General features: G+C 46.8%; 4 protein-coding genes across 5 annotated transcripts; 1 reads left to right on the plus strand and 3 right to left on the minus strand.

Annotated features, from left to right (window-relative positions):
• The first annotated feature begins 63 nt into the window (after positions 1-63).
• Positions 64-3,201, plus strand: LOC117842827 (elongation factor 1-delta 1). The gene is made up of 8 exons (XM_034723351.2): positions 64-223; positions 1,418-1,531; positions 1,609-1,725; positions 1,814-1,898; positions 2,149-2,269; positions 2,421-2,534; positions 2,639-2,800; positions 3,008-3,201. Coding segments are annotated over exons 2-8 (687 nt in total). The 5' UTR covers positions 64-223; positions 1,418-1,445; the 3' UTR covers positions 3,010-3,201.
• A 1,908-nt stretch (positions 3,202-5,109) lies between these two features.
• Positions 5,110-7,164, minus strand: LOC117846137 (protein NEGATIVE GRAVITROPIC RESPONSE OF ROOTS). 2 transcript variants are annotated; one of them, XM_034727252.2, is made up of 6 exons: positions 6,895-7,164; positions 6,679-6,760; positions 6,032-6,582; positions 5,706-5,892; positions 5,574-5,635; positions 5,110-5,439 (listed from the first exon to the last, which is right to left on the minus strand). In XM_034727252.2, the coding sequence occupies exons 1-5, from the start codon at positions 6,898-6,900 to the stop codon at positions 5,616-5,618; spliced, it is 846 nt and encodes a 281-aa protein (XP_034583143.1). In that variant the 5' UTR covers positions 6,901-7,164; the 3' UTR covers positions 5,110-5,439; positions 5,574-5,615. The 2 variants fall into 2 exon arrangements, with proteins under 2 accessions (XP_034583143.1, XP_072148089.1); XM_072291988.1 differs by having other exon boundaries at positions 6,679-7,164.
• A 2,033-nt stretch (positions 7,165-9,197) lies between these two features.
• On the minus strand, positions 9,198-16,461 carry LOC117845565 (uncharacterized). Its single transcript, XM_034726630.2, has 13 exons — positions 15,913-16,461; positions 14,455-14,601; positions 14,135-14,347; positions 13,940-14,029; positions 13,644-13,757; positions 12,827-13,096; positions 12,568-12,724; positions 12,216-12,293; positions 11,687-11,787; positions 11,011-11,181; positions 10,389-10,463; positions 9,913-10,008; positions 9,198-9,736 (listed from the first exon to the last, which is right to left on the minus strand). The coding sequence occupies exons 1-13, from the start codon at positions 16,318-16,320 to the stop codon at positions 9,401-9,403; spliced, it is 2,256 nt and encodes a 751-aa protein (XP_034582521.1). The 5' UTR covers positions 16,321-16,461; the 3' UTR covers positions 9,198-9,400.
• Positions 16,462-19,426: 2,965 nt separating this feature from the next.
• LOC117845938 (protein STRICTOSIDINE SYNTHASE-LIKE 4) lies at positions 19,427-23,568 on the minus strand. Its single transcript, XM_072291626.1, has 6 exons — positions 21,100-23,568; positions 20,782-21,003; positions 20,620-20,687; positions 20,277-20,513; positions 20,058-20,190; positions 19,427-19,973 (listed from the first exon to the last, which is right to left on the minus strand). Exons 1-6 carry the CDS (start codon positions 21,235-21,237, stop codon positions 19,656-19,658), a joined length of 1,116 nt encoding a protein of 371 aa, XP_072147727.1. The 5' UTR covers positions 21,238-23,568; the 3' UTR covers positions 19,427-19,655.
• Between the last annotated feature and the right edge of the window lie 2,024 nt (positions 23,569-25,592).

Below are 25,592 nucleotides of genomic sequence, written 5' to 3' on the forward strand. Positions count from 1 at the left end.
TAAAACCAATTGGCTCGGCTGCGCACCGTGCTTGGGCCATCATAGTGTGGCACGGTGTGCCGGTCCGGACACGGCCCGTTAAGGGCCCGCACCCCTTCCCTGTTCCACGCTTCCCCCGCATATAAAGTGCTGTCGCAGGCTTCCAGCCCTAGACCCCTCGTTTTCCCCCTCAGCAGCCGCCGCGCCCTGCTCCCTCCTCTCCCCGGCGACGAGCACTCACCAGGTATGCCCTCCCCTTCTCTTCCCTTCCTGCCGAGCGAAACGGAGCGAAACGGCGGGGCGGAGCGGCGGGGCGGAAGCCGGCGGGGGTGGGGCTGGCCGGCGGCGGGGGAGGGGCGGATCTAGGTGGGGCGCCGACGGCTGGGCGGAGAGGAGGGGCGCCGACGGTGGGGCGGCGACGGCGGGGGCGGGGCCGGCCGGAGGCGGGGGAGGGGCGGAGCTGGGTGGGGCTTCGACGGTGGGGCGGCGACGGCGGGGGCGGGGCCGGCCGGAGGCGGACTGGGCGGCGGGGTCGGGAGGAGTGCGGGGCGGCGACGGCGGGGTCGGGGCCGGCCGGAGGCGGACTGGGCGGCGGGGTCGGGAGGAGGCGGACTGGGCGGCGGGGTCGGGAGGAGTGCGGGGCGGCGGGGCGCTGTTCGGGAGACGGGAGATTTGGATAGGGAATACGTGCAGCTGTTCGGCTGCCGTGCTGGGTTGTTGCTGTTAGGCCGCAGCAGAACGGCTGGGCCGTACAGCAACAGCTCCAGCCGGCCCGAAAAGCTCAAGCGAACAGGCCTTTTGTCTTCGATTTTGTTTGCAAAAATTATCATATGCTGGTTCCATCCCCAGTTCCTTGTATTGTGAAATCTCGGTTTATTGGTAAGAGTCAGTTCAGTTTTAGGGTTCTAGATCTGTCCTGGATGCTATAGAATAGAAGTCTGCTTGTCCTAGCGACCTAGTGGATATATCGTACTTATGGGCCTTTTTCATATTGTAAGCATATTTGAATTCGGATCTGACCCCTGATTCCTTGCATGCTGTTAGATCTTTCTTTATTGGTAAGAGTTAGAAGTTTTAGGGTTCTAGATTTTTCCTTGATGCTATAGAACAGAAGCCTGCATGTCCTAGGGGACCTAGTGGATTTCATACTTGTGGGTCTTTTTTTTTTCATACTGTTAAGGATAAGTACACTATTTGTCTTCTCTGCAACATGGTGTCCTGGGGTCCACATCAATTGTTGCATGAGCTCTGAATTGAAGTTATGTCACTTCAAATGCAAAACATAGGTTAGGATCAGGGTCTAGTGCTGCTTGATGGTTGCAATCAACATTGTTTCTGGTTTCAGCTTTACAATTGAAGTTCATTGCTTGTTTATCTATGATCAGTAGACTTCTTATTATGATAGTATTTTGAAGTTCTCTCTTTTCTTTGCCCACAGATCACCTGTGAAACTTTCTTGAGGGGAGATGGCGGTTTCTTTCGCAAACGTCAACTCCGACGCAGGGCTTAAAAAGCTTGATGAGTACCTTCTCACTCGCAGCTACATCACTGGGTATGTGACTCAGACTACTCTATGTACTCTTGTGGTTATATCTGCTATATATTTACACTGTATTAATCTTCTCCTAGTTACCAAGCTTCCAAGGATGACTTGGCTGTCTACTCGTCATTTTCTGTGGCCCCCTCATCCAAGTACATCAATGTTGCAAGGTGGTTCAGTCACATTGATGCCCTCGTGAGGCTATGGTAACCACTTGTTCTAACCTTTTTTTTCTCGACTGCCTTGTTGGCACTTTGAGTTGTGAATGTGCTTAATGGTCTGTGCATGTTCCAGTGGAATAACCGCAGAGGGCCAAGGTGTCAAGGTTGAATCATCTGCTGTTCCATCAGCCTCAACTCCTGATGTTGCTGATGCAGCGGTATATTCTTCACCTTCTAGCCTGAAAACTATCAAATAATCTAAATATTGTGCTGTTTCCTTGTGTTTTACCAAAAAATATTAAGTACTCTTAAATGCTCACATAATTTATTCGGTGACGAAGATCACTGGCTTAAACTGTTGTTGATGAAAGTTGTCATTGCTGTTTAATTTGCTCTATCACAGATATGAACCCCCCTGTACTCTAGTTACTGTGTCTCATAACTGAAGTGTGCTTTTTCTAAATGCAGGCCCCAGCTGATGACGACGACGACGATGATGTTGACCTATTTGGTGAGGAGACTGAAGAGGAGAAAAAGGCTGCTGAAGAGCGTGCTGCGGCTGTTAAGGCTTCTGGCAAGAAGAAAGAATGTATGCCAGTTTCTCTCATCCATCTCTTTGCGTTGACACTATTTTGGAAATATGAACCCTCAGTATTGATACATTGCTATTGGAGCTTTGTTTCCTTGCTCATGAGTCATGAACTTCAAAGCCTGGTGCTAATGTTTCCTTACCCTGTCAGCTGGGAAGTCATCAGTTTTGCTTGATGTGAAGCCATGGGATGATGAGACTGACATGGCCAAGCTTGAGGAAGCAGTAAGGAATGTCAAGATGGAAGGACTGCTCTGGGGTGCATGTATGTTAAAACTAAGATATTTTCCTATTCACGAAATTTAGTGTCTCATGTTTGGCCATTTAGTAATTTGGTTTCTGACATGAATACTTACTATCCTTTTTCAGCCAAGCTAGTCCCAGTTGGATATGGCATCAAGAAGCTGCAGATCATGTTGACAATTGTTGATGATCTTGTCTCTGTTGACACACTCATCGAGGACTATCTGTGCGCTGAGCCAGTGAACGAGCACGTCCAGAGCTGCGACATTGTTGCCTTCAACAAGATCTGTAAGTCTCCAATCCTGTGATCCTCTGAATTTCTACAGGTGCAATAACATCATCTGGGGTGTGAATAACATTATCACGTCCAGAGCTATGAATGCTCTATGTTTCTGCCTTTGTAATCACTTCCATATTATTGTCCTGCAGTTCTCTTCCATTTGTAGTCGATATTGTCTGCCTATCTAACCTTTGATCAATCCTTCTGTGTTGCAGAAATCGGCTTGAGGTGCTGGCTGTGGTCGGTGGACAATGCACCGGCCCAATTTATCCAGAGTTTTTGTTGCCTATGTCAGCTTCGTGTGTCGACTAGTAATTGCCCGTGAGGTTTTTGGAACCTAGTCAAGTGTACCAGTTACCAGGGGTCAATTTGCTTGAATTTGAAATATAATCTGGCTGGATTTCTGTTACTCGTACTTGTAGTTCGTGTCTTTCTTTTTTCCTGATTTGCTCTCTTTGGGTGGTGATGTTTTTCTGGTAGCCTGCGGTGCTGCTGCCCGCTGCTGACGCCCGAGACCTGGTCCTCCAGAAGTTGGCCTCCCCTCTCATTCGACGCCCCTATCTGATCTCCTAGTTTGTTTTAGTCTCGGTTGTATTTGCGAGGCGATGCCTCACTGCGAAGCAGATTATCCATTATGCCTGCGCCTTACGTTGTTGTATCGGTAGGTAAAGGCGCCGGAAAAGCTTGACGATCACCGGCCGAATTTCAACTTAAGTTGGCAGGCTTGCTGAAGAACTGTCCAGTAGTTTGTTGTAAAAACTGAACTAGAACTGGGCTTTGGTAATGGTTGAATAACCAAGGTCTGGCATGGCTGTGCAGCCTGCGTTGTTGCAACAGATGTGCGGCATGGAAGATTGGAAGTGACTAAGCTGAGCTTGATACGGAGGCTGGGATGTGGTTTTAGCATCATCTCGTGCAATTTTGCTGAAATTAGCAAGCCTGTCAAGGAAGTTAAAATTAAGTTCGCACGAGCGCAGCTTCCATGGTCAAAATTTAAAGACTCCACCAGTTTGCCCAGCGAAGTGGTTATGGTGGTGATATGAATATGAAGAGTAAGCCTTGTGGAGACTGCCCGTCAGCCACTCGAATGCATCCTTTGAAGCTATGCATTTTGCACATCGACCTGAAGCCTAGCAACTCACTCCAATTGCCTTGTGCAGTTGTGCTAACTCTCTCAAATTCACAAGAGATATTAATTCCAAATCTCGAGCAGAAAAGTACTCTTCCCCTCCAAAATTCTCAGCAGTCAGTGAACATCTGAATCCCCAAACCTGTGTGCCCAGAGACCAGAGAGTAATATCCACTCGCCGATTCACCGCAGATAAAATCAGCAACTGTAAGGTATTCTTGGAGTTTGAGGCTGTAAGGTATTCACCGCAGAGAATGAATATTACTACCAGATATGCAGCATGCTACCCTCTGACAGCAAGTCAACACATCTGAATCCCAAAACCCGGTTTCCTAGTTCCCAGAGCGATATAGCTAGCTGTGATCCTATCTGAATATCTCGCCGATTCACCGCAGATACGACACGCTCACAGTACAGTTGACCATCTACTAGCCATTCTTTTTAAGTTTTAACCAAAGGCGACACGCGATTCAGGACCACATCGCGGCAGCTTCTCGGCTCTCCTAGAACACACCCCAATTCGCCCACCTCTCGATGTTCCTGCGCATCGACCGGAGCAACCCGCGAATGGGTAGTACATGATGGGTGTCTCTACCCTGCCCAAACATTCTTGCACAGCCAGACACGCACGGAGGAAAAAGAATTGCATGAGCTCAGCTAAACAATGGCTATGGCTTCCGATGGCAACCTTTTTATCTCGTGGATCCCTAGGATCCTTCCCATTACTAACAAAGACCAAATGTCTCAGCAGAGAGGAGCTCCTCAGGAACCATCTCAAACAAGCTAGAAGCACTGCTACCGCTGTATTTGTATATATGCATATATGATTACAGTGAGTAGTGAGCACATATTCAATGGCGCATCTCGGCATCTGCCAAAGGTGTACAATGTTGCTTGGCACACACTCCATGGCGCCCTATTTTTCCCCGGAGTTGGGCACAGACACACACAAGTGTGCCGGGGAGCTGCCCCTGATCCTGGCGCCAATGGAGATTTGGGATGCATCTTCAGGACCAGCCTGTCTTTCCGGTTTCGGCAATTAACATGTTCCAAGAACCCTACTTGCAGTGCCTGTTTATGTACATTTTTCAGGTATAAAGTCTTCATGCAATCATATGCTTCATGAGGAAGAAGATCATGCATGTTCTTGAGATGGGCCACCTACTGAAACTTTTCTTAATTAACCCATAGGGCGAAAAGAACTAGTATATATATGTAGGATGATAACAGTATATATGGAACATTAACATATCTGGCATCTGAAGATGAGAAAGAAAAGGAAAGTGGAACAAAGCTGAAAAATCTTCCTCCTATATGAACAGCTCAAATGCTGCGCCTGAACAAGCCCACCAACGTTTGGATTGTGATCTTCATTCAGTAGTACACCCTGCTTGGTGGATTAGGTATCCTGTCTGATCGAATAATCGCTGTTCATCAACTGAACCTTCCTTCAATAGGGATTATTGTGGCACCACACTGATGGGAATTCTCCGCCGCGCCATGAACATCACATATAAGCTGTGGGAAAAAAGATCATACAAATTTTAGTACCAGCAGCAAAAAAAAATCTTTGAAAAAGAAGTACCAGAATCGTATAAAAATATTGACAAGGCAATGTGTTCTATTAATTGCAGGGTTTGCATGTTACTTACCACGTTGAATACCATAATGACCTTGAACTCGTGCCTCTCGTTCTAAATCTCCAGAACAATGACTGCAAAGAAATTTCATTCAGTCCATGTGTTCATCAACGCGGCGCAGAAATGGAGCAAATTTATCCTTACAGTCTGTATCAGTTTTGTCCCACTTAAAGCTATCGGAGCCCTTGTCATCGTCCTCTTCTTCATAAGGACGGTCTCCTATCATCCTCCTCCCACTCGGTTTGTCCTCCAGATAGTACTTCCTCGATGACCCTGCATTGGCATTGCTCGGCCGAGCACTCATCTTCTTCTGCAACATCGTCTTAAACAACTGTACGCACGCAATTAAACAGGAAATACATGAGCTTGAAAGTGTACGTCTGTGATAACTGATGAACCCAAATATGTGCATGACAAATTGACAATGGCATAGTCTGGATGCATGCATGGCTAGCACATTTTTACATTACCTTCTCCATTCTTGATTCGACTGGATCCTTCAAGCTGGGCGCGGGCCCAAACCCGCCGCGGCATGCGAACATCTTCTTGAGGAGGAACTTGAAGGACTTTTGCTTGATGGCGGCGCCGTTGCTGTTGACGAGGAGGTCCCTGGCCTTGCTCAGTATGATCTGCGTGTCCGGCGAGAACTCGCCGCCGTCGCCTGCCGCGTGCCTCAGGGAGATCCGGCGATCCACCTCCAGGCTGGAGGGGCAGTTGAGGAACCTGTCGAGCGGCAGCTGGCTGCTGGCGCGGTCCTCGTCCGTGGCGCCCGACCCGCGGGAGCTCGACTTGGACTTGGCGCGCCGGAGCAGCTTGTTCAGCGCGTCCTGCAGCTTCTTCACCTCCTCGATCGTGAAGTCCGGAACGTCGGCTGCCGCCTGCGACGCGCGCGGGGGCCCTCCATCCGGCGGTGGCTCGTCCCCGAGCGTCCCGATCGAGAGGAGGCCCTGCGGCCAGTCGCCGTTAGGGCTCTTCTCCTCGCGAGCGTGTTCTTGGCGGCAGCTTTCCCGAACAGGGGCATCTGACGACATCGAAGTCGCATGCATGCAAGATAAATCTCGTCAGCACGAAGCTAGCACCGCAGGCTAATGTAACAAGCATGAAAAGAAGCACTCACCGCGAGCCGAGTTCACGACGCCTGCCTCGGATCGTCTCTTCTCTTGTTTACCATTGAAGCGATTCTGCATCCAGTTAATGATCTGCAGATCGAGTGCAGACAAAAGTAACCGTGAAACACAAGGGAACAAAGAACATATAGACAAGGTATATAGTGGAAGAATTGCCATGCGATCGATCAGTGGATCAAAACCTAGCTTGCAGTTGATGAGCTTACCCCCATAGCTCCTTCCTCTTCTACTGCTCCAGGAGAACAATTACCACCCTGTGAATTTTAGCAGTGTGACAGCCTGCAAGAGCGTCGGGGAATCGGCGGCTGGCAGGTAACAGAAGCTCGATCGGTTCCTGCAGGGTTTTGAAGGTGTCCTCTGATTGGTCAGTGAGGACGCCTGGTTACGATGCACCTACTTGCATATTCACTGGGAGGTTCCGGAGCAGAGAGAAGCATGGCCATGGAGTGAGAGGAAAGCCGTGTGTGAACTGTGAAGTAGTGGCCTGGGATGCAACCGGGGTCCCCTACCCACTGAATTTAAATAGGGTTAGGGAGCCAATAGTCTGCCACAGAAACCCATGGCTAGATTGCGCGTAGTGGCCAAATTGCACAGTTGCATCCAGTTACGTGCTTACATACTCATGCATGGGACGTTAATTTGAATGGCATATATGTCCGTACTGTTCAGTGAGCAACTTGGCTAAAGTGTATTTGCTCTATGCATGTAACTCTAAATGCATAAACTTTGAAAATGTAATCATATTTTTATACATAACAAATACACTTTTACGTGGTTAATGCAAATATACAAAATTGTAATCTGGCTCGGCACCGAAGCAATCATTAATTGTAGGGAGCTTTTTTATTTTCCCTATTAATAAGAAAGTTTATTGTGTATTTTCTATCTGATTTGGGATTAAAGTGTGGGACAGTACTGCTGGAATTTTTTAACATTTCGCTAAGGCCCCGTTTGGATCATTGGAATTGAATTCCATCCTAATAATCATAATTTAGACATAAATTAATTAAGCTAATATAATTGTATGTGGAATATAGTTGTATATTATAGTTGGTGATATGGGAGAGATACTTATATGCTGCACTTCTACTATAGAGAAGCGAGTCTAAGAGCGTGCTATAAGAATTGAATTCCATTCTAATAACCATAATCTATAGAATCAATTTCCATCTCCCACCCCATGAATTTAAGATAGGCTTATATCTAAACTTTGGAAAGTTGTGGAATGCCACATTCCAACATAAATTAGCCTACTCCATTAAATAGATTCCAATTCTTTCAAAATGAAGGGACCCAAACATGGCCTAATGCTTTTTGCAAATGACCAGTGGTCATTGTGTGCGTGCGCACCGGCAGGTCTCAAGCCTACGTGTCATCCGCGCGTGGTGAATTTGGTTGCTGGCAGCCTGGCATGCCAAGGACCGGCGTGTCTCGTTATATCTGCTGATCGGTCTCCACATGGTACGAATGTACAGTTGTGTTGCGATTGCGATCGCCATTCATGCTCCGACTGTTGAAACTAGAAACAAGGCACCACCCACTGTAAAACACGAGTAAAAGGGTCGATTAGCTTCGATTCGTCCCCAGCTGTCCAATGCTAGCAGTAACCTCCAGCAACCACAAGGATCGTGGAAGCTGGCCAGCCAGCCAGGGAGGAGACCGGCCGGCGGCCGAGTCCAACATCCCGGCGCGGTGGCCAGATCCCACACCAGAAGCAGTACGTAGAAATATCGCGGCGCGGGTACCAGGTTCCGGGCGCCGCAGCCAATGGCCACCGCTCGCCGGCGCCGGGACCGACGCGGCCGACGTGGGCTCGCACGCACCCAGCCATCCGGCGCCTAATCTATTCCCTCCTCCCCGTCGGGGGTCGCGCGGCCCATGAGATCATGCATCGCCGGCAATTAGGCGGGGGCGGGAGGGGGGTTACGAGACCGGAGAGCACCTCGTGGGGGGTAATCAACGGGGGCCTAATCGCGGGGATCACTAGTTAATCCGGGAGGGGGAGGGGGAGGGCGCGGGTGCTTAGGCGGGGAGGAACCGGTCATTAACAAACAGGTGTCAGCCCGACACGGGGAGCCCTGGCCGTGCACGCTGTCGTGACACTTGTCCCGCCCCATCGCATCGCACGGACGGACTCCCATTGGCTGCCCTCTGCCCCCAGCGCCGCCGAGAGACCAAGTGGCGCGCAGTTGGAACACTGTACGTTGAAAGGCCATTTGGTCCCAACCATGTATGATTCTTATTTCCCTAGCACGGAGTTCAACTGCATTGCACGTGATCAGGACTCGTTCCCATTTCTCAAGTGACAAACAGGCCGGGCCTACCGTCAGTCAGAGTCAGAGACCTTCACAGCTCGTGCTCATCGCCAGCCACGGCTGAGATATCTCATCGGTACACAGCCAAAGTGAAAGATGTTCTCTGGCCAAAAAGAATTACACCCTGCTTTCTAATGGGTCTACTCTGGCATCTTTTTTTGCGTCTAACAAAGCTAATTTCAACCCTTGGGCTGTTGGGCACCTAAAGAACAGGAGCATTTTGACCAGTCCGAGTTCCACGTTTTGACAAGGATAATGTACAACCGAGACTGATCGTCTTTGATCAAAGCTGATATACATAGTATTTGACCACCCAGGCTTCCACGAACTCTATTATGTACACTCCAGATCTCCAATCCTCCACACAAACACAAAACACAACACCCCGGTTTTCCTACTACGCCTCCGATCCTCCACAGCACACCTCCGCGCAGCACTCGTAGCAGCCGAGGCACGAGAGCGCCGCGCAGATCTGCGCCATTACAATGGCGCACTGGTCGTTCATCCTGTTGCACGCCTTGATGCAGCACATGCAGCAGATGCAGTCCGCCAGTCGGCTGCAGCAGCCGCTAGCCTTTTGCATTATCACTGACTTCTCTGGCGGCCTTACGTCTCCATATCCTGTGATAAGATTTTCTCTCGTAGCTCCTTTGTCACCGAATCCCAGTTTTAGGCCATCAAGAGGGATACGTATCTCATCTGGGCCTTTCTGTCCTTTTAGTTTCTGCTTAACCTGTTCAAGTACACAAAAGCTCAGCTACACGTTCCTTCACATCAATCAATCGACAGTTGCAGCTCGCAGCAAATGAGATACGAAATAAACATCAGCATGTGATCCAAAGTCATTTCATGAAGGCCCTACACAAAAATGGAAAATGAATAATCCTTGAAAGATCATGTTGGACCTACCTTTTGTGTTGCATCTACTTTATCTAGATTGGTTTGAAGTAAGACCATCTCTGTGTACTCCGACGGAATACTATTTTGTATGCTTAATTTTATCACCTGCACGATTGACAAGAATCCCATATGTTATTCAAAAATGAGTAAGAGGATACTAGAGCAAAACGATAAACTACCATGTATAGAATAGCATTTCTACAAAACTAGCTATATTCTGGCAAATCAGAATTAAGTTGAGCAAATTGGTTCACCAATTGTATCTCTCAAGTCAAATGGTTAGGTGGAATTTGTGTATTGATCCTTTGCCCTTGGATTTTACAACGTATGATGATAGTGAGATGAAGCTTTTGTTCGAGGCTGATTCGCTCCTTATTAAACCAAGTTTGACGCCTCAATGTTAATCAAAGCGTAAAGTTCTACTAAAAAGATAAGTGTAAAGCCAAGAAAATCTAATAGAATCATTTGTCTGACTTACAACCCACCTTTCTCTCCAGTTGTTTGTCTGCAGAAAGCCACGCCTTTGATGTCAAAAGACTAATCTGTTGTGTAGCCAACACCTGAAATTCATACATAAAAGAAATAAATAAGTTAAAGGTCTTATCAGCGTAATGCGATGAGTGACGGAGCATAATATCTGAAAAGAGTTTGCATTACACCAGTTAGCTCAAGCTTTGAATCATGCTAGTGTTAAATTTATGTCCTTGTGTGTTCGAGAAAAAAATTATGTCCTTGTGAAAGTCCATTAATGAATCAATAAATTTCGTTGATTTAAACGTATCTCTACCATACTATCATGAAAGTACATCCTCCCAAAAACTTTTCATAAAATAACTGTACCCTTTCACAAGCATGTCTGAAACCTACAAGTGAAACAGGGTTTGGAAAAATGCAGCTTTACAAATTACAACAGGTGTGTCGTAAAGGACATGTGTTTTTGCGGAAACTCTTTTTCTCAAAATTAGTTTTGTAACACTTTAGTAGCCAACTTGCTTGGGACAAGAAGGCTTGAAGTTTTTATAATTTCAAAGAGTGTAGTTTGAAATGTAGGATATCCTAGTAGTGAAGTCACACGCACAATGTTTGGAAATAGCTTGAGCATCTTACTTTGTCAAGAGGTATTTCCTTTAGATGTTGGACCTTCAGTTCAATCGAGATTTCCTTCATGTCAGCCAAGTAACCTTTAGCTATAACTGTGTCTGGGAATTTGCCATGGTATTTTCCAGATACACATAAAGGATATTTCACTGAAAGGTCTGGTATGTACTCAGAGTCCACCTAAAGAACAAAAGCACAGTAATTAGACCAAAATAGTGTTCCAGCAAAACTAGCACAATCTTGACTGACCATCGACCAGCGTTAAAAAATATTGCTAACTTTGTTATTGACAACAAAAGTTCGTAACAAAGAGCAGTACAAGCATAAGATACACTAGAGACTTAAAAAAGAGATGAAAAATTTCTCACAGATTATACAGTAAATTTTTAGTCTAAACATTTGCATATCCACAAATAAGCATACTAGATTATAAGTTTGTCCAGTCCAATCTGCATCTATACCTAGCTTGGAAGATTGGGTTGGACCAAATGAAATCAGGTAAGGCCATGACACAGAATGGCTTTTGCATTATGTAATTTTAAGGCATCATGGACTTTGCAGTGAGATTTTTGGCTACCAAAAATGGCCAAAAGCAAAGGTTTATAGCATGTAGGCACACAAGCATCATAACACAAACTAATTAATAAAAATAAGTAATTACTAATTAAACCACGCACAAACTCACTTCGAATTCATCAAGATGTGTTATAGCATCAATAGAGATGTTTGCCACAATTGTATTTGATGCTCCTGCAAACCACTTAAGAATCCGGCTCTCAATTGATGCTGGATGACAAATTCAGAACAAAACCATGTTAAAGCCATATATGCACTAGTCCAATGCATGCATACAAAAAAGCACAATCGTGATTTCAGAAATATGAATTTCATTTATTAAAAATACAAATCAGTAATGCATATGAAGGTAAGACCATAGCATAAAAAACTAGAGCAAATGTACATCCAGTCAGAATGCAGAAGGAAGAAGAGTTAGCAAAACTCTGAAGACCCAGATTGCAAAGCAAGAAGCAAGCATCAATAAATTTTGTAAAAAATTGGGTTCAAGCTTGAAAAGCTGAACAAAATGTAGAAATAACCATTGCTAGAAATATCACAGCTTATATTAAAGAGAAACATCAAGCCAACAAAAATCCAACTGATGATGGAAATGGTGCATGCAGCTAGATCATAATTGCAAAGACAACCTCTAGTACCTGTCTCAAGTGCAGCATCATAATGTCCCTTGCCAATTGACGCTAGCATGCGCAAGAAATAGTGGTTGCAATGCGATCCTAACATGTTTCAGTCACAGAGAATGAGGACCATTAGAAACCATGCAATATCTAATAAATAATCAACTTTACAAAAGAAAGAATAAATAAAACAGTCTTGAATCAGTAAATAGCCATTCCTTTTGAATTATGATTTTTTTTGTTTTAAAGGGAACTAATATTTGCATATAAAATTATGAGAAGGGGGTACGGAAAAGAAAGCAGGAAGGAGACATTTACTTCAAGTCAGGAACTGCATGAACTGAGTTTTGATTGGAAATACGCCAGAATTTACCTAGTCCAAAAGTAGAAATGCGGGGAGATTTAGATCCTCTATTGATAATCTCCGTTTTCATAGTTTGGCAGATGTTATGTTCGTCCTCAACTGAACCATCAGTCATGAGATATATTTGTGGAAGTGCATCATGGACACTTGATAGTAAAGCCATTGCCTTGAATTGAGAAATAAATAACAGTATGAGTAACAAAACAAAAGGATACTATAAGATAAGACAATTCCAACTCATGGTATTTGAAATGAAGAAATGTAATACCTCACTCAAAGGATGCATAATATCTGTACCGCCCTCAGCAACAAAGTTTGAGTTCATCCAATCAGTAGCGCTTGCTATCGTTTTTTCATTTACTTGCTCTAAACATGAAGAGAATGAGTGAAGCTCATCATTAAATGTTATAATATTGAAGTAATCCCCTTGCACAAGCCCTGAAAGAGCAGTAGACACCGCATTCTTGACATTCTCAAGAGGCTTTCCTTGCATGCTTCCACTTGTGTCAACAATAAACACGACTGCTTTTCTGAAGACCTATAGAAATATCTGATATATGAGATAAAGGAACAGGAAGGCATATTTCTTGAAATACAAGAGAGGTTGACATGAGACTAAACTTCTGAGTCAATGAACCAAAACAGTACTAAAAGGGTATAAAGGTACCGATATACTATTCCAACTTTAATGATGCACTAGCAAAGTAGCGCAACATATGTGCTCTTACCAGCAGTTCTCTTTGGATGGAGAAAAGAGCCGAATGATAATTTAGGCCAATCTCAATGGGAGTTTCATGAACATTAATTTCTATGCCACATCATCAAAATTGCTGACTTGGCAGGGTAATTATAAGGAGAGAGGAGGGGAGAGTTTCATTAGATGAGAGAGGAGTTTAATCCCCATGATACTCATCAGGCTCAGTTACCAAGTTTTCAGTCTTGGTAGAAGAATTTCGCGATAACGGTTTCATGCAGCTTATCAAAAGTGCTGAATTAGTTTGATGTCCTTGTCCTTAAAATAGATAAATTCCCAGGTGCAGACATCTCGTTAAAGGAAGATAATGTCGAAAGTAGCAGCAACTAACCTTTCTGCTGCCACTACCAGGTAGAAGAAAAATGCAGAAACTATCTCTGTCATCATAGTCACGTAACGTTGCGGGTTGCACGAGCACACCACCAGACAGATCAGCTGAGTAAACCTACACACATCAACATAAATTTGTATTCAAATTAGGCAAAGGACAGCAGATTCAGCAACATTGCAAGTTCTTCACTGTTGAATAATTGACAGGCTAGTTGCAAGATAGCTCATTATTTTCATGTATAATTTTCCTTTAAGATGCCTTGGGATGACAGATTCTGAAGCAACTAAATTACTCACACTGTATGAAAAGTTGAAATCTTTGCTTGACCAATTCTCAACAACACCTTCATGCAGGAAAGACAATTTATCACCTTGCCTACTCTTTTCCTGATATAGAAATAAAACAATTTCAGAATACCAAACCTATGAGGAGGTCTTGATCTCCCAAATGCACATCAAAACAGTATTAATAAAGAGGTTAAATTTTGTCACCTTCAATGGGTGGCTTGTTCCTTGCAATAAAACCTCTTTACTGAAACCACTATTCACAGTTAACTGAATTTTTTCCCTCTTCATGAACACTTTTGGTAGTGGGTTGACAAAATAAGGAAAACGGAAAGGTATGTCAACAGAAAAGCGTCCATTGTCATATAGTAACTTCTGAGACCATCGAAATGTAGCATATATATCTGCTCCACCCTCAACCTTGATTAATGAGACAGAAGCGTGTGGATCAGCAAAGAATTACAGCACTTCAGAAATCAAAAACGAAATTACCAGGGACATGAGATGTGTATGTATGTAGCACATACCTGAGGTATTGTCAAGAAAAACAATTGGGGCTTCAAAAGACCGCCACTCTGAATTTGTCCATGATGCACAGTGTGGTCTTCTACGTCGATTACTTGAGTATTGTACGATCGTCTTCCAATGGTAACCTCAGCGCCTAGAATTGAACCCTATTAGCCAAACCGTTCTTAGGTTGAGACCAATACAAACACGGAAAAAGATGTAGCCAAGGTAATAAGTACAAATATTTCAGAAACATGTATGCAAAATATTCAACGCTTGATTTGTCGATGGTAATGTCTATCAATAATGCAAAATAAATGTACATCATGTATGGACAAATGATGAAATAAGGAGAATCTTTATTACATGTACCTATCAAGTTATTAAACTTGAGCAATCAGATCTCAATCAACAAAAAAAAAACAAATGTTTCTGTTCACACGGAACCTAATGTCCATGCAAGTGCTTCATTTTCTTTTTTATTTAATTTATCTTATCCGGTCCTTGTCAAACCTCCATCAGCAAGACAAGATAAACAGCAATGGCCCTGCATAAACCCAATAGTATGCAATAATCATAAAAGCAATACTTGAGAACTTCAAAATCAAATTAAGTTTCATATTTTCAAAACAAGTATACTCTTTTTTTAGGGCAATTCAAGACAAGTATTACTCTACAATGCCCAAGGAACAGCAAAAAGTACTGATCAATGCTGACTCAAGATCCAAGCAATCCAACATATGACCAAATGGGAACGCAAGATAACCCCTATGCTCTCTGAGTAAAATTGTTCAAAGTATTACAGGTTTATTGTCATCCAAATCAAGTTACCTCTCTGCAGAACCAACATATCGCTTCCATTGTTTGATTTCCATTGGACAAAGCAACCGATTACTTTTAATTGCCTGAGCAACTACACTGAAATTTACTATTCTATTATAACTGAAGAGTGAAGAAACTCCTTTTGCTTATCTGGATTCTATGAATCAAGCTTCAACAACATGTGTAGATTATATAGCAAACCAACAATCAAAGTCAGCACCCTTATCACAAAAAGATCAATCAAAACACATGAGAAAAACATTGTCAAACTCAAAATATTCACCGTAAAAAAAACGGATTGTATAAACGTTGCATTATAAACTGAAACCAACCAATCCAACATCATAGGCAACAGCGAAGTAAAAATGCATAAGTCATAGGATCATTTGTAAATCAACAGCATTCACTAATGGATAATATGCGCAAATAAAAAGTGCAAGCTAAGGCACATGTCTACACCGACCAACAAAATCCATGGGCCTACCGGCCCCCAATCACGTTGGTCAAACAGCTCCCATTATACTGCAACGGCAATTATTTCAATCCCCACCATACTGAATCTAACGAGACAAGTCAACAGAAACAGGGAAACAAAACAAAAATGCGAAATGCCAAACCGCAACAGAACAGAGATGAGGACCCCCGATCGTGCTCACCTGCTCGCCCATGGGCACAACGATGCGCACGTCGCACTCGCGGCTTCGCGTGATGCAGTGCAGCCACCAGCGCGCGCGCAGGGTGACGTGCGCGGCGTCGAGCGCGCAGTCGACGGCGAGGTCGACCTCCTTCATCTGCAGCGGGATGAGCGCGGGCGGTTCGAGGCGGCCGTAGACGTAGGGCTGGTAGCTGGGCACGTCGGGTGTGTCGACGGCGCCCGGGTCGGTGACCACCGCGTACGCCGTGGGCGCCGTCGGGAGCAGCCGCGGGTCGGGCCCGGCGGCGGACGCGGCCGACACGGTACGGTCCATCCCCGCGGGCGGGCGCGGCGGGGGCACCCCGCCCGGGAGCACGAGCCGCTTGGAGAGCTTGAGCCCGTCCTCCACCGCGCGCGCGAAGTCGTCCATGGCGGCGCGGAAAATGGCGATCCGCTAGGGTTCCGACGTGGCGAGACGACGCGAGAAGGACTGCGATGCGGAGAAGAGGAGGCGGCTTGTGGGAAGGAAGGGAGGGGGAGGAAGGCGAGGAGCGCCGCGTCGGGGAGGCTTGTGGCGATTGATGAAGCCGGCCGCCCCCGCCCTGCCCTGGAGAGGGAAATGATGAGCTGGGTGGGCGTGGCCGGCTGCGTGGGGCCCAGGGGGCGGTGAAAATAAGCGCGAGGGGAGGCGCCGTGCGCGTGGTGGCGTCGACCTGTGGTTGTTCGATTCGTTAAACCGGGGTTACTTTTTTCTGTTTTCCCAGTGAGATTGGGTTGGTACAGTGCTGGCTGATGTCCGTATATGGTGGAGTTTTGGGGGGTTGGCATCTTTCTTTGGCTCTCGCTGTTTCCTTTCATTTGTTTTTTACATCGTGTCACCATTCGCATTGCCTACTCTTGAAAGTTTGTGAGATGCTTTGTTACTTGTTTATAATAGTGATAAGCCGGGAAATAATTGAGTTTTTTGGTCGTGTCCTTGTAGAGATGTTTTGTGCGTTGGGCTTCTAGATGTTGGGAATGATATGTAGAGCAGACCACAATGCATTTGGATGCAACATGAGCTCGACATTCCATGGTCGCGTGTGTAGTTTAGGTTCCAATTAACATCACAACTTTTTTCTCTCTCGGTTTCCCCAATTTAAAAAGTATTATTGCAAGCTCTGGATAAGAATTATTGTCGCCCGTCCATGACCGAACAGCATTGCGACTTGGACGCTTCCGGTTGGTCGATTTTGGCATACAGAGTCACTCTACCATTAGACAATCCTGTCCCATCAGCCTTTTCACCAAACTTGAGCTCAGTGTTTAGACGTGTTGGATCACATAACCCGCCCGTAACAACGGGGATTAGCTAGCCAGGCTTTGATCACGCAGGCAGCCTGCCGACGGTGGCGTCCCGCACTTTCCACGGGCGGTGACCGGACTCGCGCACTGAAAAGTCCCGAAACCCCCGCCGTCCCAACGTCCAGTTTCACATCGGCCTTGGCCGGCCGGCTCGCCCCGCGCGCCACGTGTAGCCGTTGGAACGCTAGCTCCTCCTCGGAACCAACGGGCCGGGCTAGATCCAGGCGGCCACGCGCCGCAAGGGGACCGGCACGCGGCGACCGGCCTGCAACGGCTAGCTAGCCGATGGCCGCCCTCTCTTTCGTGCATCGGTGCATGTGAGCCCACAGCACGGCGCCCCTGGGTCCTCTTTTCTGGGGCCGCGGACCGTCCTTGGACAGACTTCCCCAGCCTCGGGACTCGGGGAGCAGGAATCATGGCATGGGGCAGGCCATGCTTGTGGCAGAAGGCACGACAAGAACACGGAGGAGCAGAAACGCTACTGCCGTGCGTAAAAACGTCCTGCGACTCCTTCGTGTCCTAGTTGCTAAAATTTTAAAATTTGGAGCGTCAAAATTACTACTACTGTAGCGTTTCGTTTGTATTTGTGAATTATTGTTCAAACATTGACTAATTAGGCTCAAATGATTCGTCTCGCAAAGTACAACAAAACTGTGCAATTAGTTTTTAATTTCGTCTACATTTAATACTCCATGCATGTACCGCAAGTTTGATGTGATAAGGAATCTTCTTTTTGCATAGTACCAAAGTTGGAAGTTGGGGTGGCGTGACTTCACCGGGTTGCTTCCTTCAAGTCTTTTTCGCGCAGATGCAGCGTAACGCTACTGCCGTGCGGAAGGAACAGCGCCAGACAGGGACACGGAGATTATTGGTGATGGTGAAGCTAAATCCGCATGCGGCTGTGGGTTAGTAGTAGACCGTCTTAAAAGCTCCACAGCAATTGTTCCTCCTCTCCTCTACCTGTCGACGTTGCCCACTGTTCGTTCGATCCGTGGCCACGTGATCTCTTAAGAAAACAAGGGTCGTTCTCGACGGTGGCGGCCCACGGCGCCGGCGCGAAAGCGACGCCCCCGATACGGGTATCCCCGCGAGGGCGCTCGTGCTCGCGTGGCCAAACCGCCAAAGGGCCGGGATCGGCGTGCGGGGTGACGAGAGCTGGCAGCGACCTCCACCTGAGATGAGATTGGAGTTGGAGAACGGCCGCGCGACGGTCACGGCACGGACGAGGAAGGGGGCGGTCAGTGTGTTCGCCGGCCTTCAGGATAGTTTTGCGTCGTCGCGACCGTGCCATAAATTTGGCTCGTTATCGTCCCCGCCGAATCATTCGCGCGTCGTGCGTTTTATCTTGCTCGTGCTTCCTTCGTCGCGATCGAAAGTCCAATAATTTCGGACGATAACACCACGGCGAATACGATTGACGGAGAAAGTGATAGGCGCTGTAGAGAAATATCTGTACGCCACGTGCGACGGGTATTTGACCGATGGGCTCGAGAACCCTCATCAACTCCCTTTTCTATTCCCCTGTGACCGTGACTCGATCAACTGCTCCGACTGGCACGATGATATGCAATGATCCTGAGGTGATCGTCGTGATGCTAGATGATAAGCACCTGCGACAGGCGCCAGCCAGCCAACAAAGCGGAAAACTGAGACGGCAGCTGCGATGCGGCCCAGGAACGCAACGTCCGAGCTAGCAGGCCTTGATGGGCCGTGCACCGAAGATAGGCCGGATGCCACACAAACCCAGAGCATGATCTTTTGATTTAAGATGCTTATTTACATGTTCTCTAATACTATTCCATAGTCCGTGCTTGTGAGTTGTCACGACAGCATGCGTTCTATTACTTGCAGTTTTTGCATAGGGTTGCCAGCTGCAGTAACTAATGCACTATTCTTTAAGGAAAGGAGGTGGTGAGTGATCTATAACAAATTAACAATAGAAGCACAGGGTATCTGAGGAAATTATTATTTTTAGAAATCAGGAGTACATTTTAAACTAACTCTTCTTGTTTTCAGATGGTAATATCGGCATTGCAGTTCTCCCTGAAGGACGACTTCAAAGCCACAGAGATTGAGGTAACCATCCTTTTTAACTTCTGCAGACATCTGTCACATTTTTCCACCATCATGCTCTGAAGAATACAGGTATAACTAGTATAACGACCGTTCCGGGTGGGGGTTGTCAGAAAGGATGATCCAATTTTTAGGCTACTGACAGCAGCTGAATCGATTAGAACCTCTGAAAGCCATCAACCCTGGCAGGCAAAGCAGAGCTGAGGTCTGAACAGCCGAAAAGAACAATCTGCTCGGCCACTAGTCTTCTGAATCTCTTACAAACTGGTACTATGGTAGCCGGTTACTACTGTACAGAAGAGCTGTGTATAGCAATATGCTAAACAGCGAAATGTTCCCTTTCCTAGCTTATTCCGGTATAAACCGACGTTCAGAAGCTGCGCCCTGCTCCTGCGTCACCTGCGCCAGAGATAACTTCCCGATGAAGTTGGTGGCGAGGCTTCCGAGGAAGATGTCCCCGTTGAACTCGTTCACCGAGGTGACGAAGTTGATCACCTTCCCTTGAGAGTCGTCGAGCACCCGGACGATGTCGCCACCCTCCGACACCTGAGCCACCATGGCCCCCTTCATCGTCGACTTGCTCCACTCGACGAGCGCCGGGAACGTGGCGACTACTCTCTTCGCCAAGGTCCAGCGGGTGATCAGGTCCAGCCATGGCGACCTCATCTGCATGCATTTCGAACACGAAAGCTGTCAGCTGCGATGTTTTTCGTATGGACGATGATCGGGAGGAGCTAGTAGCGTCTTGACCTGGATGAGGGCGATCCAGAAGTAGCCGTCTGATCCGAGGCGAATGTTGTCGGGACACCCCGGGAGTTTATCGATGAACGTCTCGGCCTGACCAGCCTTCTCCCCTTTCAGCCACACTTTCATGCATCTGAACCTGCAATTTTATTGTTCAGTTGGTTCTCCAATCTTCCATATGAATTGAATCCTGTATGATTCGGGTGGTGAAGGTTGATGAGTTACCTGCTGGACTCGCAGACGACGACCGAGGCCTCGTCCCTCGGCAGGGCGACGCCGTTGGCGAAGCCGAGGTGGTCGAGCACGACGGAGGTGTGGCCCGTGCGCGGGTCGTAGCGGAGGAGGCGGCCGGTGGCGCCGGACTCGAAGAAGTCGTGGAACCACCTATCGAAGCCGAACCTGGCGCTGGCGTCGCTGAAGTAAACCGTGCCGTCCGACGCCTCGATCGCCGCGTCCGCGAACCTGAAATCAGCAAAGATGTTCAAGAAAAATCGGCAGCGGTTCACAGCGCTGCACTGCACGGCGCGGCGGGTTGCTTCGGAGTTGGGAGGGATGCGAAATTGCAAACCTGATCGGGGTGCCATCGACCTCCGAAGCAAGAAGGGTCACTCCGTCCTCCCCAACTCTCAAAAGTCCCTAGTCAATGCAACAGAGTACCATTCTTTTAATATAATTTTATCGGTACGTGTTTCATGCTCCTGTTCATCATGACACGCAACAGCAGGTATACCTTGTCCGCGTCGCAGACGAGCATGGTGCCGTCGGCGGACGGCGTGATCCCGAGCAGCCCGGCGCCGCCGACGAAGCGCCACCGCTCCCATGACCCGTTGCCCGGGTGCATCCTGTGCAGCCACCCGTCCCTCGTGGCCGTGTACAGCGCGCCGCCCGCCGCCGCGTCCACGTACACGTCCTCCGGCGCGTCCAGCACTCCTTCCCCCAGCTTCTCCAGCCTCTGCAGCACATGCTAGCGCGCGTCATGCACGCCCATGAAAACGGCAAGAATAATGGGCGAACAAGAAGAATTCTGAGGAAGGACTCGTCAATTAACCTGGAGGAGGTTGTTGGGAGGCGGCGTGGGCGGTGGCGGTGTCGACGGCACCGGCTCTATGGGGCAGTTGAGCGCGACGTGGGCCGCCAGCGACGCCACCGCGGCCAGCGCGGCGGCGGCGAAGAGGCCAAGCGCCATGGCCACAAGTGGACGAGGTCCAGAGAACCAGTGATAGCTGTAACCACCTCGAACCCTGGAGGCTGGAGACTGGAGTGTAGATAGGATCGCAGTTGTTTGATCCTTTTGAGCATTATCCTATCGTATGAGCTTGCAGTGCACATCGACGACGTGTGGAATGGGCGTGCACTTCTTTTTCGCGGTGCGCATTTCAGCATTTCGTCTGGAAGCCAAAAAAAAAAAACGAGAGTAGAGTGGCCCTAAATTCGTCGGGGTTCAGAAATTCAGATCTCAGTTTGCGCCGGATCCGCACGCAACAAAGGACTGATCCAACAAAGAACCACGTTCCAACTAGTGGGCCAGGAGCTACGTGAGGGACGTGGTCCTGCACAGCGGCGTCGATCGGACCAGGAGCTACGTGAGGGACGTTCCAACCAATGTCTTGTCCGTCTCCACGAGCGCCGGACTTGCTAGACGCACAGCTCCAAAGCCAGCAGAAGCGTTCCTTTCTGTTGTAGCGTGAGGTGACCCTCTACTACGGCGTGAAACCTACGTGTGACTGTGAGTTAGTGTTCGATGATTGATGTATAACTAATAGCTTTAATTTGCTAGCGATTGATGGTACGTGCAGGTACATGAACGTCTATGCAACATTAATCATTTCTTTCACACCGGCAAAGAAGAGTTTAAAAACTGAAACTGCCCGTCAAAATTAAAGGAAGAATCTCCATATATAGGAGAAAAACAAACGAGTACAAGACAGAGAGTTACAATGAATTTGCAAGATTTGTATGGTAATCAAATGGCGTACTTGGATGCATCTGAGGTTGAAGGACCGAAAGGGCGACCAGAGGGGGGTGAATGGGAGCTTATAAAAATTCTCAACGAAAACAAGGCCTATGTCCCAAAGCAACCCCAAAGCACACGGTGCGTTCAATCGTCAAGATAACGCAAGTCAACTCGTGACTGGCTCACCCTAGGAACGATAAAAGACACACAAATCACAGCGGAAATAAGACATAAAATGATTCTAACAAGTTTGCTCAAAACACGATTAACCAAGATCACTACTAGCTAATCATTCAACTAAGCAAGCAAGAGAAAAAGATTAATCTAAAGTGCTAGGCGTGATTAGCAAATGAGACAATAAAATAATTAACCACTAGACTTGATTAGCAAAAGATATATCATGTAAAGTAGCTAAACAAGTAGTGATTAACTAACTGCCATAGAAGATTAATTTAAGGAACTAATCATGATTAGCAAGTGATAAAACACATTAAGTACTCAAGCAAGTGAACAAGTATTAATTGACTAAGTGTTAGAATTAACAGAGGATTAGAAAAGCTAATTTAACACCGAACAACTATGGACTAGAACAGTGCTATCAGCCATGTGAAAGAACTAATAATGATTACTCAAATCATTGATCACTGTAGCTTGAAAGCAACTCTTCATGGCACGAAAGCACTACCTGCTACTTGCGCTGCTTGCCTGCTCGTTGCTTGGCCTGTCGCCGTGCTTGTGGCCTGGTCTGGCCCGCGACGCGTCAGCTACTCCTGGATCGCAAGCTCCAGACGGCCTGCTAGCGATCAACACCTGGGGCAGCCTGCCAACTCGCTGGGCTGCCGGCCTGCGAAGGCTGCTGGGCCACTGCTTGCTTCCACCGGCCTGCGTACCGCGCGCTGTGAACGGCCTGGAAACAAGTGAAGCGCTGCTCCGTCACCTGCGCACACAAATAGAAGGATACGAAGAACAGAGAACGAACAGCCAAGAACACAAAGAACGCCGGCCACACTTCAATCCAAAATTCCTTCCTCGATACTCCACGATTCGAAACGAAACATGAGACAAGGATACAATACCCCAAGAGCAAATAGATCCATGAGACAACTCTCAAAAAGCTCAAGTATTCATTGCAAATCTTGAAGAAAATCAAAACCCTAACTGAAGAACACGATTTGGGAAAATTCAAAATTCAAGCCGGATTCGTGAGGGATTTGAAGGGGGATCATATCAAAGATGTTCCCTAAGGTCCTAGCAACATTTCCCTTCAACCAAACTCACGAGATTCGGGCTCAAACAAGATCAACGAAAATTCCCCAAAAATAGCTCCGAAAATAGGGAAAAAGAAAAACGCTCGGGAATCAAAGATTTAGCACAATTTGAGACAACAAACAACACTAAATCACGAGAACATCTTCTATACAAGATGAGGACTAGCCTCCTCCCTTCATCCACCCACTAAAGATGAAGAAATTAAGAGAAAAGAGTAATCACTCTCTAATCTCCCTCTCTCCTCTCACTTTAAGCACATGACTAGCCTCTAAGCAAATAGATAATAAGTTGCTAAGCAAAGAGGTGCTGAAATAACCAGCCCCCCATCCCTATTTATAGTCCAGGACGAAAGACTATACTACCCCTACAGCTACAACTAAGATAACTACCCACGCAGGGGCATTTTGGTCCAAGTTTTTATCCGCGCATCGGACGGACACGCCACCTTCACGACTTTGCTTCGCCTCGACGCAAGCTTCGCGATGACGCCACGTGCCCTCCTTCTCGAAGCTCCGGCCGCACCGGGCTCGCCCCCGGTTTTGAGGCCCAAACCGGGAAACCTGCCTGCGCGGTGGTTTTAAGGCCCAAACCACCCAAACCGTCCATTGACGCGTGTCCGGCCTCCGCCAAGCCTCCCGCTTGACTCGACCGACGCCATCTTCAACCTGTCATGCCCTCTCACCATTCCGTGCACCATGTGGATCGCCGTGACTTCGTCCGGACTCCTCGGGTCCATCGGTCCAAGCCTACTCGCATTCATCCTTCACCGCCCTTGGTCCATCGGCATGAACCTTTCGCTAGACCTTCACCGCACGCCGTCGACCGTCACATCGCATCCTACACCTGCACATCACAAGCCAAGAGAAACATCAAACCAACACAACGTTGTCAATCACTCATCATCCAAGGGTGACTACCATTGGTCCTCAATCTCCCCCTTGATGAGTGCATTGACAACACCCCACAAATTCATAATATTAAAACAGAAAAACAAGAAACTCAAAATAGAAAAATCTCAGTCCCCTAAGATAAGGGCAACGGCTCTACACAACTGAGACAAAATCATGTGATCCCTCAAGAAGAGGCAGAAAACGGGCTCAACACCAATCACATGAAAATCCAAACTCAAATCAAAACCGGCTCCTCAAGAAGAGGTAAACAGCTCAACGCGACCGGTACAAGGGCGTAAGAGCATAACAAGAGTATAACAACTCATAAATACTCCCCCTGAAATCATGCATACATGCAAAGTCTCCCCCTTGATAGATGAAAGAGTTTGTGTAGATTTCTCTCCCCCTTATTGACAATGCAATCATCAAGAAAAGCATGAAAGCACAAAGTGCATGCCATGGAAATGCAGAACCTAAAAAGCTTCTCAAATATATCACAATGCACTCTCAAAGGCTACTAGGGAGATAAAGCGTGATAGATCATAAGAAACAATAGCATCGCCAACAAGATGATATCAAGTTACAACAGTGGAGGTGAAGCAAGCATCAAGTTTTAGCAATGTATAAAAAGTTCACCACATGAGCATTCACCTAGTTAAGAATCACCCAAGCAAGAATAGACTAGTCCATCAAGAGCTCATACTAGGAAAATCCATTCTCAACAAGAGATCATTGCAAACACCCACATATGCATCCCAAGTCATGTTTAAAGCTTGTTGAAACCAAGTGTCTACTTCTTTTGGTAGACATCTTGTAACAACTAAGCAAGCAATAATATCACATTAAGCACAAAAACTTGGTGAATTTATGAAGTTTTCAGCATATTTCTTTTCAGTATTCACACAAAGCAAAATACATGAAGTGCCTTTGCGGCACAAAGAAGCCATGCTTCCCCAAGGGGTGCATCATGGGCTAAACATTTGCAATGATACCTAGATCTTTGACCCAATTGAAAAGAACATGAATTCCAAACATAAGCTAGATATGGAACCAGTATTCAACCAAGGGCAAACCATAACCAAGCATCTACTCATGGGTGATAATCAAGTTAATAGAGTAGAATTTAGCATTGAATTTTCAAAAACAGTTATCTCAACAAGTATACAATATCATCAAGAGCATAACTGCACATTGCATCAAAATCACCAACCACAGCACTACCTCACAAGTAGCATAAGGGAGCACACAAGATATATAGGAGAAGCTCATCTAGTGCAACATGATACAAAATGCAATATGATACAAAATGTATGGAAACTAAGCTAAAATGATACAGATGAACAACATGCCATACCCAAATGTGAACTAAGGTAAAGCATGACATGATGTTCATATGTATCATCCACCACAATATATCACAAAAGATAG

This window comes from Setaria viridis, chromosome 2 (genome assembly GCF_005286985.2).
Source record: "Setaria viridis chromosome 2, Setaria_viridis_v4.0, whole genome shotgun sequence".
Lineage (NCBI taxonomy): Eukaryota > Viridiplantae > Streptophyta > Magnoliopsida > Poales > Poaceae > Setaria > Setaria viridis.

Bases quoted from the DNA above. Each gene is read 5' to 3' on its own strand.
- LOC117842827 (XM_034723351.2), top strand. From the start codon at position 1,446: ATGGCGGTTTCTTTCGCAAACGTCAACTCCGACGCAGGGCTTAAAAAG. The intron at 1,532-1,608 runs GTATGTGACTCA...ATCTTCTCCTAG, and splicing joins ACTCGCAGCTACATCACTGG to TTACCAAGCTTCCAAGGATG. The intron at 1,726-1,813 runs GTAACCACTTGT...TGCATGTTCCAG, and splicing joins GATGCCCTCGTGAGGCTATG to TGGAATAACCGCAGAGGGCC.
- LOC117846137 (XM_072291988.1), bottom strand. From the start codon at position 6,847: ATGGCAATTCTTCCACTATATACCTTGTCTATATGTTCTTTGTTCCCT. The intron at 5,893-6,031 runs GTAATGTAAAAA...GCGTGCGTACAG, and splicing joins TCGAATCAAGAATGGAGAAG to TTGTTTAAGACGATGTTGCA. The intron at 5,636-5,705 runs GTAAGGATAAAT...ATTTCTTTGCAG, and splicing joins GGACAAAACTGATACAGACT to TCATTGTTCTGGAGATTTAG.
- LOC117845938 (XM_072291626.1), bottom strand. From the start codon at position 21,237: ATGGCGCTTGGCCTCTTCGCCGCCGCCGCGCTGGCCGCGGTGGCGTCG. The intron at 21,004-21,099 runs GTTAATTGACGA...CATGTGCTGCAG, and splicing joins CTCCCAACAACCTCCTCCAG to AGGCTGGAGAAGCTGGGGGA. The intron at 19,974-20,057 runs GTCAAGACGCTA...AAATGCATGCAG, and splicing joins TCTGGATCGCCCTCATCCAG to ATGAGGTCGCCATGGCTGGA.
- LOC117845565 (XM_034726630.2), bottom strand. From the start codon at position 16,320: ATGGACGACTTCGCGCGCGCGGTGGAGGACGGGCTCAAGCTCTCCAAG. The intron at 12,294-12,567 runs GTAAATTCTGGC...GAAACATGTTAG, and splicing joins CATTTCTACTTTTGGACTAG to GATCGCATTGCAACCACTAT. The intron at 11,182-11,686 runs GTGAGTTTGTGC...TTTGTTCTTTAG, and splicing joins CACATCTTGATGAATTCGAA to GTGGACTCTGAGTACATACC.